General features: G+C 51.6%; 1 protein-coding gene and 1 long non-coding RNA gene across 5 annotated transcripts in view; one reads left to right on the forward strand and one right to left on the reverse strand.

Moving 5' to 3' along the window:
* Positions 1–14,955, reverse strand: part of ZC3H7B (zinc finger CCCH-type containing 7B) — a 139,745-nt gene that overhangs the window by 100,381 nt on the left and 24,409 nt on the right. For all 4 annotated transcript variants that reach the window (XM_040406791.1, XM_040406792.1, XM_040406794.1 and 1 more), the window contains 2 exons: positions 13,314–13,370; positions 3,989–4,028 (listed from right to left, as the gene is read on the reverse strand). In XM_040406791.1, the coding sequence (XP_040262725.1) occupies positions 3,989–4,028; positions 13,314–13,370 (97 nt within the window). The remainder of the gene's footprint in view (positions 1–3,988; positions 4,029–13,313; positions 13,371–14,955) is intronic.
* LOC120978562 lies at positions 2,692–9,060 on the forward strand. The gene is made up of 3 exons (XR_005774117.1): positions 2,692–2,825; positions 6,303–6,305; positions 9,050–9,060. It is a non-coding gene; the product is annotated as an uncharacterized LOC120978562 (long non-coding RNA).

The following is a 14,955-nucleotide window of genomic DNA, read 5'->3' on the forward strand; positions in this document are numbered from 1 at the left end:
AAAATAGGGGGCAAATCATGTATGCGTGTTATACGCCGATATTCATTGCGTATGAGCCGGGAGAGAGGAGGGGCTGGAGTCCATGACTAGGGGCGGGGCCCGGTGCAGTCACTGTACTCTTACACCGGGCCCCGCCGCTCACCAAAGTATTTATAAACGTGAATCCTTATCCTGTTATTAAGCTGCCCTCTCCCATGTTCCCATGTCCCCCCTGTATCCCCATAGCACTTACTTAAGCTTTAATAGCAGGCAGAGCGGACGGCAGCAGTAACGTCACTCACCGACGTTGAGCGCCTGCTCCGCCCCCTTTATGAATGAAGCAGGCGGAGCAGACGCGCGACGTCAGTGAGTGACGTTACTGGTGCCGTCCGCCCTGCCTGCTATGGAAGCGTGTGAATCGTAAGTGCTGTGGGGATACAGGGGAACATGGGAAAATGGGAGAGGGCAGCTTAATTACAGGATAAGGATTCACGTTTATAAATACTTCGGTGAGCGGCGGGGCCCGGTGTATTGGGGGACACTGTTATGAGGGGGATCTGTGGATGACATATAGCAGTGTCATCCACAGATCCCCCCATAACAGTTCCATCCACAGATCCCCCCACCCCATAGCAGTACAATTTGAAATTAATTTTTTTTTCCTGAAATTTCCCTTAAAATGAAGGGTGCGTGTTATACGCCAGTGCGTGTTATACGCCGATAAATACGGTAATTACAAACTTAGCATAGCCACTGAGGCATTCAATAAAATGTAACTGTATAGCACCACCTGCTGTTTGCCTTTTTTCCTACTTCTTTGAGCTGCTCACTGAGAAGGCCACACATGCTCAGTTGCATCCTTCAACTGCCTCCTGAGCTGCGATAGGGAGAGAGCTCCAGCAGAAAGGACAGGCCCCTGAGCTGCAGCAGTGACGGACTCTCCCCTTGATCTGTCAGCTTGATATAAATCTAACAGTGAAATGAATGGGGAGATGATTGGATCCATGTGAGGTACAGGGCTGGTTCTACCTTTCTTAAAAAGATGTTGTCCTATACTATATGATGTCTGATTTTCACTTTTTACATTAGTCAAAGGATAACCACTTGAAAGATCAGACACCATTTATTGTAAGGGACACCTAAGAAGGGTCAAACACCTTATTCACAGCAACGTAACACACTTTACGTTTTTCTCAATTCCAAGATCTCGAACTATAAGATACACTTAAAAGGGGCATTCCGGTTACATTAAAGGGGTTCTACGGGAAGAAAATGAAAATACTTAAAGGGCTTCTGTCAGCCCACTAAACCCACATCCTCAATGCGCCTGCGCCGATGACGTCACATCTACACCCGGCGCAGGCGCATTGAGGATGAAGCGGCCGAGTGAGTGGCCGCCTCTCAGTGCGCCTGCGCCGAATGAAGATAGGTACGGCCGCGGCGCAGGCGCCAGATATTGAATGAAAACAGGCAGGGCCAGCGGAGAAAGATCCCGTCCGCTGGCCCTGTCAATCAACAAGCAGAGGGGGCGTCATTACCATCGGAGGATGCGGTTGCTACCAGCAAGTAGCCGCCCTACTTGCTGGTAGCAAGGTAATTTACATATTATAAAAATAGGGTTTTAGCAAATTCTACTGAACCAAAATTATTATTTTACTTATGTATGGATAAATCGCAGTGTAGGGGTTTTTATTAAGCCAAAAAAAACAAAAACGGTTTAGTGGGCTGACAGAAGCCCTTTAATTACTTCATAATAAATATATTTCAAAATACCTTTCATTTATTATGACTCGTTTTGTCTGGGGAGCTATCACCAGGGGAAACAAAATGGCCACCGTCCTATCAGTACACACAAAACCTGTCTTAATCACACAGGGGGACAAGTTACTTCACTGAGATAAACCGCTCCCTCATCCTCCTCTCTGCTCTATTTGTCAGGGATTATGATCCTGAATACAGCTGATAAGAACTTTAGCCAATCTCTGGGGAATTTAGTTCAGAGGAGACATTAAGTACAGAGAGGACGGACAGGACAGGCTGTGGTAATGGAGACTGCATACAAGTGCTGCTGCTCATTACCCCTACCCTCCTTTCTGTACTTAATGTCTCCTCATCATTTCCATTCCCACAGAGCAGAGAGGAGGATGAGCAAGCTCTTCAGGTCAGTGTTGTGAAGCAACTTATCCTCCTGTGTGATTAGGACAGGATGTGTGTGTACTGGTAGGACGGTGGCCATTTTATTTCTCCTAGTGATTGCTCGGCAGACAAAAATAGCCGCTTTATGGTGGTTATGGTGAAAGGTATTTGGGAATATATTTTCTATAAAGTAATAACTGGATTTTTTTGTACTCACTGTAAAATCCTTTTCTCGTAGTAGGCATTGGGGGACACAGCACCATGGGTATACGTCCAACTACCACTAGGAGGCACTAGACACAAAAAGTGTTGGCCCCTCCCCGTTGGGCTATACCCTCTCCACAGGCACTAGGCTATTCAGTTTGTATCAAAAGCAGTAGGAGAGAGAAGAAAAGCAAGGAACCAACAACTCCTGTACCAGGAAAGATCAAGAGACCAGCCCGGAGAAGCGGAAGTAAAAACATAGGGTGGGATCTGTGTCCCCCAATGCCTACTACGAGAAAAGGATTTTACGGCGAGTACAAAAAATCCAATTTTCTCGTGCATGGCATTGGGGGACACAGCACCATGGGACGTCCCAAAGCAGTCCCCGAGGGTGGGAAAAGAACAGCCATGCCACCGGTTGGGTATACAGGTGCAGGAGAACCATGTGACCCAACAGGAAAAAACACGGAATGGGCAAGAGGTTCCATAACGAGGAAGAAACCTCAGTGAAGACTGCCGGCACCCCAGGAAAAATGCCTGGAAGAAAATCCCAAATGCAAGAAGAAGGCAGCAAAAGGGAACACCGAGCTCAGCCAAGGGCTGGAGAAAAAAATTAGGACAGCACCACGTGTTGGAACTACCTAACGCTCTAAATTGTCACAGACCAAAAGAGCGAAAAAACCTGTGGCCAACCCTTGACAGGCCAGGGGAGAAAGGAAACAGGGAAGCACTGGAGCCAAACGAGTGAGGGAAGCCATAGCAAGGCTCACATGTGAAGGGAGCAGGTCTCCCCTCACCGCAAGGCAGGTGATGAAGTTAAGCGCCCTATTTAAAGGTGAAAACCCAAGGCTGCTAGAGGAAACCGCCAACCCTTGGAGAAGGAGGGGGTTGTAAGTAAAGGCCAGGAAAAGAGAATGATGAGACCTGCGTCCCAAAAACAGGAGACGAGGTTCGAGCCTCTGAAAACAAGATATCACTGTGAAGCGTAAGACCAGAGGAAACTCTGGGCATATGAAATATCGGGGAAAAAAGGAACCAGATACAGGCCCAAGAAATCTCAGCAGGAACACACTGGACTGAGAGACCACTAGACTAAAACTGAATAGCCTAGTGCCTGTGGAGAGGGTATAGCCCAATGGGGAGGAGCCAACACTTTGTGTCTAGTGCCTCCTAGTGGTAGTTGGACGTATACCCATGGTGCCGTGTCCCCCAATGCCATGCACGAGAAATTCAAGTATTTTCATCTTCTTAATTTCCAGAGAACCCCTTTAAGTTATAACTGTTAGATCGGTGGGGGTCCTACTGATGGGATCCCCACCGATTATATGATTGTGGGCCTCGTACCCCCTGCAGACCCTTGAAATGAACAGAGCAGCCGGTTAGACATGCGTGTGGCCACTATTTTTTTTTATGGGAGTTCCGGAGATAGCAGAGTACAGCGTTCATTTCAGGGGGCTGCAGAGTGTACAGGGGCCCTGTGATTGGTAGGGGTCCCAGCCTTAGGACTCCCACAGATCTAATAGTTATCCCTTATCCTGTGGTTGGGGATAACTTAATGTAACCAGAATGCCCCTTTAAAGTTTTCTTGGTGCTAACACTACCCAATATTTAAACTGCTAAAGGGTAACAAATATGTCTCATTGCCATTGGTGAGTTGTTTCAAACTTACCGGTATAAATGTCATCTACCGATCCCATGACATTGGAAGTCTAGAAAAAAAAGAAAAGAAACAAAATCTGATAAAAATACAGGCCATTTTATGGCTAGTGACTGCAGAACAAATGAAAACCACATGAATAGATGAAACAGACTCCCTCAGTATGCCATAGGATCCTCCAGTGGAGCCAGGTGCTAACAAAAAGAAGCTTGTTTTCCTAGGTTTGCCATCACATCAAACTGGTTTCCCTCCTTGCGTATTTCGGTTCTGATCAGGGACTTATGAGCCACCCACCGATCACTAGAACAAAGTAGCCACTGCAGGGATTCGCTCTAGTAGTTAGGATAAGCGGGCGCAGTACAGAGGCAAAATACAAGTTCGTAATTCAAACTTCAGTGTTTATTCACACATGGTGCCAAAAAAGGAGACTTTTGTATTACTTACCAGTAAAGTCTCTTTCTCGCTCTTCCTTGGGGGACACAGGAAACCATGGGTATAGCTCTGCTCCCTAGGAGGCGTGACACTAAGCGAAAGCTGTAAGCCCCTCCTCCATCAGCTATACCCTTCAGCCTGGAGAAGAGACTGCCAGTTGCGTGTCCAAGTAGTGAAAGATAACCACCAACCGGAAAAAGAACTGTCGAGCCCCAACGGGGGCAACCAAGCCGGAACCACAACTGTAACCCAATGAAGGGCGGGTGCTGTGTCCCCCAAGGAAGAGCGAGAAAGAGACTTTACTGGTAAGTAATACAAAAGTCTCCTTTTCTCGCCCATATTCCTTGGGGGACACAGGAAACCATGGGACGTTCCAGAGCAGTCCCAGAAGGGAGGGACCAGAACAAACTCAACCAACACCAGAGGCATCAATCAACTGCCGCCTGCAACACCAGACGGCCTAAAGCAGCGTCAGCCGACGCATGAGTATGCACCCTGTAGAACTTGGTGAAGGTGTGCAAGGAGGACCAAGTGGCCGCCTTGCAAATCTGCTCCGAAGAAGCCCGATTTCTCTGAGCCCAGGAAGCCCCGACCGCTCTAGTGGAGTGAGCGGTAACACCAAGGGGAGGAACCCTGCCCTTGGCGAGATAAGCCTCAGTAACAGCCATCTTGACAAAACGAGCGATAGCAACTTTGGATGCCGCCATCCCTCTGCGCGACCCTTCCGGGACCACAAAGAGCGAGTCAGTATGCCTGAAAGAGCTGGTTACTTCCAGGTAAATCTTGAGCGCCCTGACAACGTCCAGGCGATGAAGCTTCCTCTCCCGCGGATGGGAAGGGGAAGGACACAAAGAGGGGAGAACGATGTCCTCGTTCAGATGAAAGGCGGAGACCACCTTAGGAAGGAAGGAAGGGACCGGACGAAGAACCACCTTGTCCTGGTGGAACACTAGGAAAGGTTCCAGACAGGAGAGTGCAGCCAATTCGGACACCCTCCGAAGAGAGGTGATGGCTACAAGGAAAATAACCTTGCAGGACAGAAGTCGCAAGGAAACGGTCCGCAGAGGCTCGAAAGGAGAAGCCTGGAGCGCTGAGAGAACCAGGTTCAGGTCCCAGGGCGGTACCGGAGGGCGATACGGGGGAACCGCGTGAGCCACGCCCTGAAGGAAGGTCTTGACAGGGCCAAGGGGGGCCAGTGGGCGCTGAAACAAAATGGACAGCGCAGATACCTGACCCTTCAAAGAACTAAGGCCTAGACCTTGGGCCAGTCCGCTCTGCAGGAAGGACAAAACGGTGGGGAGAGAAAAGCGGAGCGGAGGAATCCCCAGCTCGGCACAGAACCCCAAAAAAGTCCTCCAGGTCCTATAATAGATCCTAGAAGAGGACGGCTTACGGGCGCGGATCATGGTGCGGACGACGTCCGCAGAAAAGCCCCTACGTGTCAGGACGGTGGTCTCAACAACCACGCCGTCAAACGTAGGGACCCTAAACGCGGGTGGAAGATCGGTCCCTGAGAGAGAAGATCTTCCCTGGCGGGCAGTGGCCAGGGCGCGTCTGCCAGGAGCAGCATGAGGTCGGCATACCAAGACCGGCGGGGCCAGTCCGGAGCGACCAGAATCACCGAGACGCCTTCCGCCGCGATCTTCCGAAGGACCTTGGGCAGGAGAGGGATGGGAGGGAATATGTATGGGCGCGCGAAGCCTCGCCAAGGAAGAACGAGGGCGTCGGCTCCGCAAGCTCCCGGATCCCTGGCCCTGGACAGATAGGCGGGGACCTTGTGATTGAATTTTGAGGCCATGAGGTCCACGTCCGGAATGCCCCAACGAAGGCAAATGGCCTCGAATACCTCCGGGTGAAGAGACCACTCGCCGGGGTCGACGGTGGTGCGACTGAGGAAGTCCGCCGCCCAATTGTCCACCCCTGGAATAAAAATTGCAGATAGGGCCGGGACGTGGGCTTCCGCCCAACGGAGAATGCTGGTGACCTCTCGCATCGCTGCAGCGCTGCGAGTGCCCCCCTGGTGGTTTATGTACGCCACGGCCGTGGCGTTGTCTGATTGTACACGAACTGGATGACCCTTCAGCAGATGAGTCCAGTGTCGTAGAGACAGAAGGGCCGCTCTCAGTTCCAGGACATTGATCGAGAGTTTGGACTCCGATGGAGACCAAATGCCCTGGACGGATCGGGGAGGAAACACGCCTCCCCAGCCCGAGAGACTGGCATCGGTTGTAACCACCAACCAGTTGAGTGGCAGAAAGGACCTGCCCAGAAGAGGGGACTGTAACCACCAGCGGAGAGATGACCGCACCGGAGGCGAAAGATGGAAGGGATGATCCAGAGACTGCGGCGATTTGTCCCAGGAGGAGAGGATCGCCCGTTGGAGAGGGCGGGAGTGAAACTGCGCAAATGGGATCGCCTCGAAGCAGGCAACCATCTGCCCCAATACCCGCATGCAGAAGCGGAAGGACGGTCGACGGTGGAGAAGGAGACCCCGAACCGCCCCACGGAGGATCAGACGTTTTTCCGAGGGAAGACGTACCTCCGCCGCTCCCGTGTCTAAAAGCATTCCCAGGAAGACGAGTTGTCTGGAGGGGGGAAGAGAGGACTTGGGGAAGTTGATGACCCAACCGAACCTCGCCAGAGTCTCTAGAGTGAGATCCACGCTGGCAACCGCTTGAGAAAGGGACGGAGCCTTGATGAGGATATCGTCCAAGTACGGTAGCAGAAAAACACCCCTGGAACGGAGTAAGGCTAAAACCGGGGCCAGGACCTTGGTGAACACCCGGGGGGCTGTTGCCAGTCCAAAGGGAAGGGCGACAAATTGGAAGTGGAGGTCCCCCACGGCGAATCGAAGGAAGCGATGGTGACACTGGGCTACCGGAACATGGAGGTAGGCATCCTGTATATCGATGGAAGACATGAAATCTCCCTGCTCCAGGGAAGCCACCGCGGAGCGGAGGGACTCCATCCGAAACCGTCGAAGGAGGAGAAAACGGTTGAGCTTTTTGAGGTCCAAAATGGGCCGCACCGAACCTCCCTTCTTGGGAACTACAAAGAGGTTCGAGTAGAACCCTTGGAATCTTTCCTCTAGAGGAACGGGGGTAATCACCCCCCTGTCCAGTAAGGCTTGAACGGCCGCGGAGAACGCAGCCGCGTCTTTCGGGTCTCGCGTGGGGCGGGAGCGAAAGAACCGATCCGGAGGGAAGGATGCAAATTCGATTTTGTATCCGGAGGACACAATTTCGAGGGCCCAGGCGTCGGAGACGTGAGCCATCCAGACGTCCTTGAAAAGGAGGAGCCGGCCCCCCACCCGGGTGGGTGGGGGCGCGCCTTCAGGCAGAGGACTGTTTTGCTGCGGGTGTGCGGGCAGCCTGCGGCTTGCGCCAGGAGGGCTGCGCCCGAAAAAACGGCTTCCTACGCTTGTCCTGGGGAGGAGCCGAAGCGGCAGCTGTGGTGGGAGCCCCAGAGGCCCTGCGGGAGGACCGAAAACGAGACGCACCAGGGCGTCCGCGGGGGGCGCCCCTGGCTTGGGGTTGAGGAAGATGGGTGCTTTTACCACCCGTGGCCTCTGAAATAAGTTCGTCTAAGCGGACCCCGAAAAGGCGGGAACCCGCAAACGGTAGCCCCGCCAAGGAACGTTTGGAGGCAGCGTCCGCTTTCCAGACCTTCAGCCAGAGCTCCCTCCTGACGGCAACTGCCAGGGCGGAGGAGCGTGCAATAAGGGCTCCCGCATCAAGGGAGGCCTCACAGACAAAATTCCCGGCCCGAATAATAAGCTGGGCCAAGGAACGTAGGTCCTGGATGGGGATGTCCGAGTCCAACTCCTGTTCCAGCTGCGTACCCCAAGCAGAGATTGCTTTCCCTGCCCAAGCAGAGGCAAAAACCGGTCTGAGGGCAGAACCGGAGGCAGCAAAAATGCCCTTGGACAGGGTCTCCATGCGACGGTCCTCCGCTGACTGAAGAGAGGACCCGTCGGGAACAGGGATGGCCGTGTTCTTTGACAGCCGGGCCACAGGGGGGTCCACCTTGGGTGGGGAAGACCAGGTGGCCACGACATCGGCTGGAAAAGGATAGCAAATGTCCAGCTTCTTTGGGTTGACAAAACGGGCGTCCGGGCGAGCCCAAGCCTTAGACACCACGGAGGAGAAATCAGAGTGGATTGGAAAGACTTTTGAGGCCTGCCTGGGTCTGATAAAGGAGACGCTAGCTGCGTCCGAGCTAGGGGGGTCATCCTGCACCTTAAAGGTGTCACGTATATCAGAGATGAGTTGACCCATCGCTGAGGCTAGCTTGGACGGCAGGGCCGAGTCCATTTCCAAATCTGAAGCCGCCAATTCACCTTCAGAGAGCGAATCCTTTGGAGAGGAGAGGCTCGTCTGGGTGCGCACGCGTGGCGGGGAGAGGGAGGCATCCGAGGAGGAGGCTCGCTCTACTCTAATACGCTTCTGAGAGTGCCTAGCTCGGGAGGGGTCACTAGGAGAGGGTGAACCTGCTGCAGCGGCAGAAGCAGTGGACCCGGAGGGCGCGACAGTCAGAGTGGCGTCCTGCGGGGTAGGTGGCCTGTCTATTAGGCGGCCCACGACATGAGTGAGGCTTTCCACGGCCTGGGACAGGGATCTAGCCCAGTCAGGCGGGTCAGAGGAAGCAGGGAGCGACACAGCGGGCGACTGAGGCTGCGGTGGAGCTCGGCATGCAGTACAGTGCGGATCAGACTGCCCCCGGGGAAAGGGTTCCCTACAAGCAGTACAGGCATGGTACCATGGCTTGGCGGCTGCAGAAGGGTCTGACATGGTGGAAAGCTGTTGCACTTAAAAGTGAGAACCAAGCAACAGTACTGTGGCACGGAGGGGGTTAAACAGTCCTACCAGACCCGGAGATACAAGCGGCAGCTGTAAGGGGAACAGACTGAGGAGGCTGTGGAGGAGAGGCAGCAGCACGGAGCTGAATGGCTTCAGGATCGCACGGCAGAGAGATGAACCCGGAAGTAGCGGAGCGCAGCAGCACGGAGCTGAATGTGTAAGGAAGCTCCGCCCCCCCTCTGCCGCGCTGAAGCCGAAGCAGAGCCGCGCGCGCGCGGCAAAATGATTTTAACCCCCAAGGATGTTGAAGTGCCGGCCATGACATGGCGCCGTTTATGCCAGGAAAACGGCTCCCACCGCGCCTAGATGTAGCAGACGGATTGCATGTCTGCAGCCGTCCCTGTAAGGCAGCGTTCTAGGACTGCCCTCCAACTAAGCCCGGTAACGTCCCGATATTCCGTGGCGGGGGGCGGGGGGGCGGCAGGGAGATTGTAGCAGTGGCCATGTAACAGTGGCCATGTTGGTAGCAGCGGTGGGAGGGAGGAAGGGGAGGCTGGAGCAGCCACTCTCACCATACGCTGTCTTCGCCCTCAGTCCATCCAGCGGGGGTCGCCCCTTCAGCTCCTGGCACCGCGGTGGCAGGAAGCCGGGGGAGGGACTTGGCGTGCGGGCGACCCTGAGCTGGCGGGACGCAGGGGAGCGAGGCTGCCCTGGTCCACCTTGTCTTCTGTGGGGGAGGCGGCAGTGCGGAATTACCGGCACTGGCGCAACTCAACCCCGGGAGAAACAGAGGGGTCTAATGCGCCTCTGTTGTCCCTGTAGGTAGAAAAAAACCGAGTTAAAAACAATAAATACGTAAAAATAAAAATCATAGGATAACAACCCTGCATAAGCAGGGGGTGTCTTGCCTCCTTGGACACTAAGCAAAAACTGGCAGTCTCTTCTCCAGGCTGAAGGGTATAGCTGATGGAGGAGGGGCTTACAGCTTTCGCTTAGTGTCACGCCTCCTAGGGAGCAGAGCTATACCCATGGTTTCCTGTGTCCCCCAAGGAATATGGGCGAGAAACAAAACGTTACTTTTGCAGCGGTGTTACTTCACACCCAATGGCAAGTTAATATAACAAAAAGTCACCTTGGTGGCAGTTCTGCCTCAGAAAGTCCAAATACAGGCTTTAGGCGGCCTGTTCCCCTGACACATGGGTTTCAGCTCTCCAGCCCAGCAGAGGCCTCAGATCCCAGCACACAGACATGGCTTCTGAGCCCAGCTGCCAAAACCCAGACTGGCACTTAAAATCCGGTCCGGTATTTGACCTCACCTGGCTGTAAATCAGCACAGCAGCACATGCTGGGTGAAAAATACCCGTTTTCCCAAACCAAACCTCTCACTGTGTCACACCACAAAGCTAAATAAACCACAACAGCCATTCTAAATGTATTTATGCAGCCGCTTCGTTCTAGGGATAGCTAGCATCCAAAATTACTGCCTAAATTAACCACTAGGGGGAGCTCAGTGGTTTAATGAAGATTCATTTATTTTTTAGATCAATGGCAGTTGTATTAATCAATCTTCAATAAGTTCTAGTGGTGATTTACAAGTCACAATTTTATTATTTAAAAGGGATTTGGCAGTGTCGGAATATTGACGACTTATACTCAGGATAAGTCATCAATATCAGATCGGCAGGGGCCTGACTCCCAGCACAACACCGCACAGCACTGCCATAACCTGGACAGTGTGCAGGTAACAACTGGAGAGGATGTAGAGCTTGAACGAGAGCCGCAACCCCTTCAAACAGATGATCAGCGAGGGTGCAGGGAGTCGGACCCCTGCCAATCTGATCTTGATGACTAATCTTGAGGATAGACCATCAATATCCTTACATTGCACAACCCTTTTAAAGAGGCATTCCAGTAGTTACAAGTTATCCCCTATCCACAGGGGATATGGAATAACCGCCCGCTTTGTCCCCAATGATCACGAGAATGGGGGCTCGGTACCCCCTGCAGCCCCCTCTCCCCCCGAAATGAAAGGAGCAGCCAGTCGCACATATATGTGTGGCCGCTGCATTTATTTCTATGGGAGTTCCGGAGAAAGTCAAGCTACCAGCTCTCCACTATCCCCACTAATGGTAAGACCCCAACTAGGGTTGTTTTAGGGTATTGAATTTTCGATACCCAATCAATACTTTTGTCCCGGTATCGATACTAGGCTGTGCTACTGCACAGCTTACTATCAGAGAACATGAATCACGCTGCTCTCAGCGCAGCCATGTTCCCTTAGCGAAAGAAACACATTGCCGGCACCTGACCTCTGACAGGGTGCTGCGATTCGCTGTGCTGCACCTGAGGGGTTAACTGCCACTGATCACAGCTCTGTGTCAGAGGTCAGGTGCCGGAAATGCGTTTCTGCCGACGGCTGTATTTGTATTAAACGTTAACTATCATTGGTGGTGCGGTGCAGTGCCATGCCGTAAATAAAACACACAGCAAAATATTAAGTATAAATCACCCCCTTTCCCAATTTTACATGTAAAATAAACATATTACATATCGCCACATCCGAAAAGTCCAAACTATTAAAATAATTAAAAAATCTCCTATGCAATTAACGCTGTAAAAGAAAAAAAAGAAAAAACGCGCGATTCACCATTTTTTTATTCACCTTCCCCCCCCCCAAAAAATAGGATCGGACTGTTCGATTATTGGCCAGACGTTCCATAAAATGCACGCAGTTTTTTTTAGGCGTTTTACTTTTTTTGCGCGGTATCGGGTATAGCAGTACTTTTTTTTTTTTTTTTTTTTAAAGGTATCGAAACCAAATCAAAATTTTGGGATCGAAACAACCCTACCCCCAACAATCTGATAGCTATCCCCTATCCTGTGGATAGGGGATAACTTGCAACAGGAATAGCCCTTTAACTCCATACTGCAGGGCTTGACAAATTTCCTTGGAATCTAGGAGCCAGCTAAAAAAGTTAGGAGCCAGGCGGAGGGGTTAATCGCGCGGATCACAGCGTCCTGTCAGAGGTCGGGTGCCGGGAATGTTTGTCTGCATTGGTGGCAGTGGGCAGTTCCGATGGGAGTCCCAGCAGTGTAATGCTGGGGCTCCGATCGGTTACCATGGCAGCCAGGAGTCACGCTACTGAAGTCCTGGCTGCGATGGTATGTTAGTAAGCAGCATTATACTCACGTGCGCCGTGATCGCCGGGAGCTCCTTCTTCTCATAGGTCTGTGCGGCGCATTGCTAACGCTATAAGCATTAGCAATGAGCCGCACAGACAGAAGAAGGAGCGCCCGGCGGCCACGGCGCACGTGAGTATAATGCTGCTCACTAACATACCATCGCAGCCAGGACTTCAGTAGCGTGACTCCTGGCTGCCATGGTAACCGATCGGAGCCCCAGCATTACACTGCTGGGACTCCCATCGGAACTGCCCACTGCCACCAATGCAGACAAACATTCCCGGCACCCGACCTCTGACAGGACGCTGTGATCCGCGCGATTAACCCCTCAACTGAGGGGTTAATCGCGCGGATCACAGTGTGCAGTCATAGGGGCCGGGATATGGCCGGCACATTGGTATTCAGGCATTCATTGATGGCGCAGTGGCCACATTCCCTCCCCTGATCCTCCTACTCTGTTCTCATTGGTGGTCAGCGGCAGCCGCGCACAGTGGGGAGGGAGGGACTCATCTCCTCCTCCACTGTGCCGGCTCAGGAAACCATGGTGCACGCCGAGAGTGCATCTTTGAAAACGGGCTGACAAATACCCAAGCGCCAGGACCAAATTCCGGGTCGCCATGGCGACCTAGGATTTGTCGAGCCCTGCCATACTGTATTAAGAAAAACAAATTACTATTGTACAGTATATATTTTTGGAATGTAGAAGGAAACTGGGGAGGTACCTAGAGAGAAAAAAAAAAAAGTAAAGCCAGAATAAAAATCTCAATAATGCTGCACTTGGTCAGACTGAAACTTAGGCTCCCAGAAGTGCAGCCATGCTAGGCACTGAGCCACTATTACAATAAGCCAGTATAGTATCTCTGCACACTTTATGTTTTACTATGTAAAATACAGAAAGGAATGAAATAAAGTTAAGGAATTACCTTACAGCCTGCAGATGCGGGGACTCCATTAGTAATCAGGCCAAAATTCTCAAGCTCCTGTTGAGGACATGATCAACAAAAAGTTAAACCTAGCATACTGATGTGTACTGAGGCCAAGCCATTGCTTTTACAGGGTGGTCCAAAAGTATGGAGACAACTCAATGAATAGAAAACAATGGTTAGGACCGCCATCCTATGTGTGGCACACTGCACAAGTAGAAGGGGACAAATTTGTTGGCGGTGTACAAAACACAGTGCCCATTTTCAAAGTAGCCAAGCCGATATTTTTAAATGGTAAGGGGTTCCTGCGACTCAGGCAAATTGCTTATCAAATTTCATCAAACAGGTTCTACGTTGGACCTGCCAAAAAGTGGACGTAACAAAACTGCCGCAGACGAAACAAAAAAACAATGGCCCTCCTGGCGTCCCTCATGCTTAAGAGTGCTAGGCCTCGTAGGGTAACATACAGTATACAGCACCAGCAAAGATATCAAACTGGTTGTCACCTTGAAGAAAACCTGTCACCTCCTTTATATTACCCTCACTAATGGGAGACACACTGGAATCTGCTACTTATCTGTAATAAGTTGTGCCAAAAACCAAGGCTAGTATTGTGCTAGCAGATACAGCAGGCGATTGTCGGGAGGGAAGCCTTCTTTTCCAGCAATCACCTGCTCTCTAGCATAGGAGACCGCTGTAGAGTATGGGGAGGAGTGATCGCTCGTTCCCATACTGACTAGCTGTTTTCCGGCAGCAGATCATGATCACACAGCACAATGTGCTGCCGTCAAACAATGATTTTTAAGCATGCTTAAAAATCACAATTGCCCGATGAACGAGTGTTGGTTCACTGGGTATTCGGCAGCAGTACGAGTATTAGGCCCCTTGCAGACGAGCGTGTCCAGATGCGTCCCGGTGCATTGCGGCAAACCCGCGCGAGTAGGTACGCAATTGCAGTCAGTTTTGACTGCGATTGCGTTCCGTTGCTCAGTTTTTATCGCGCGTGTGCAATGCGTTTTGCACGCACGTGATAAAAATCTGACTGTGGTACCCAGACCCAAACTTCTTCACAGAAGTTCAGGTTTGGGTTCAAGGTTGTGTAGATTGCATTATTTTCCCTTATAACATGGTTATAAGGGAAAATAATAGCATTCTGAATACAGAATGCATAGTACAATTGGGCTGGAGGGGTTAAAAATAAAATAAAAAATATTTTAACTCACCTTTATCAACTTGTTCGCGCAGCCGGCATCTCTTCTGTCTTGTTCTGTGAGGAATAGGACCTTTGATGACGTCACTACGCTCATCACATGATCTTTTTTACAATGGTGATTGATCATGTGATGGACCATGTGATGAACGTAGTGATGTCATCAAAAGGTCCTATTCCTCACAGAACAAGACAAAAGAGATGCCGGCTGCACGAACAAGTGGATTAAGGTGAGTTAAATTATTTTATTTTAACCCCTTAAAGAGGACCTTTCACCGATTCTTACCCTATGAACTAAGTATACAGACATGTGGAGCGGCGCCCGGGGATCTCACTGCACTTACTATTATCCCCGGGCGCCGCTCCGTTCTCCTGCTATGCCCTCCGGTATCTCCGTTCCCTAAGTTATGGTAGGCGGAGTCTGCCCTAGCG

The sequence above is a fragment of the Bufo bufo genome, chromosome 9 (assembly GCF_905171765.1).
Source record: "Bufo bufo chromosome 9, aBufBuf1.1, whole genome shotgun sequence".
Classification (NCBI taxonomy): Eukaryota; Metazoa; Chordata; class Amphibia; order Anura; family Bufonidae; genus Bufo; species Bufo bufo.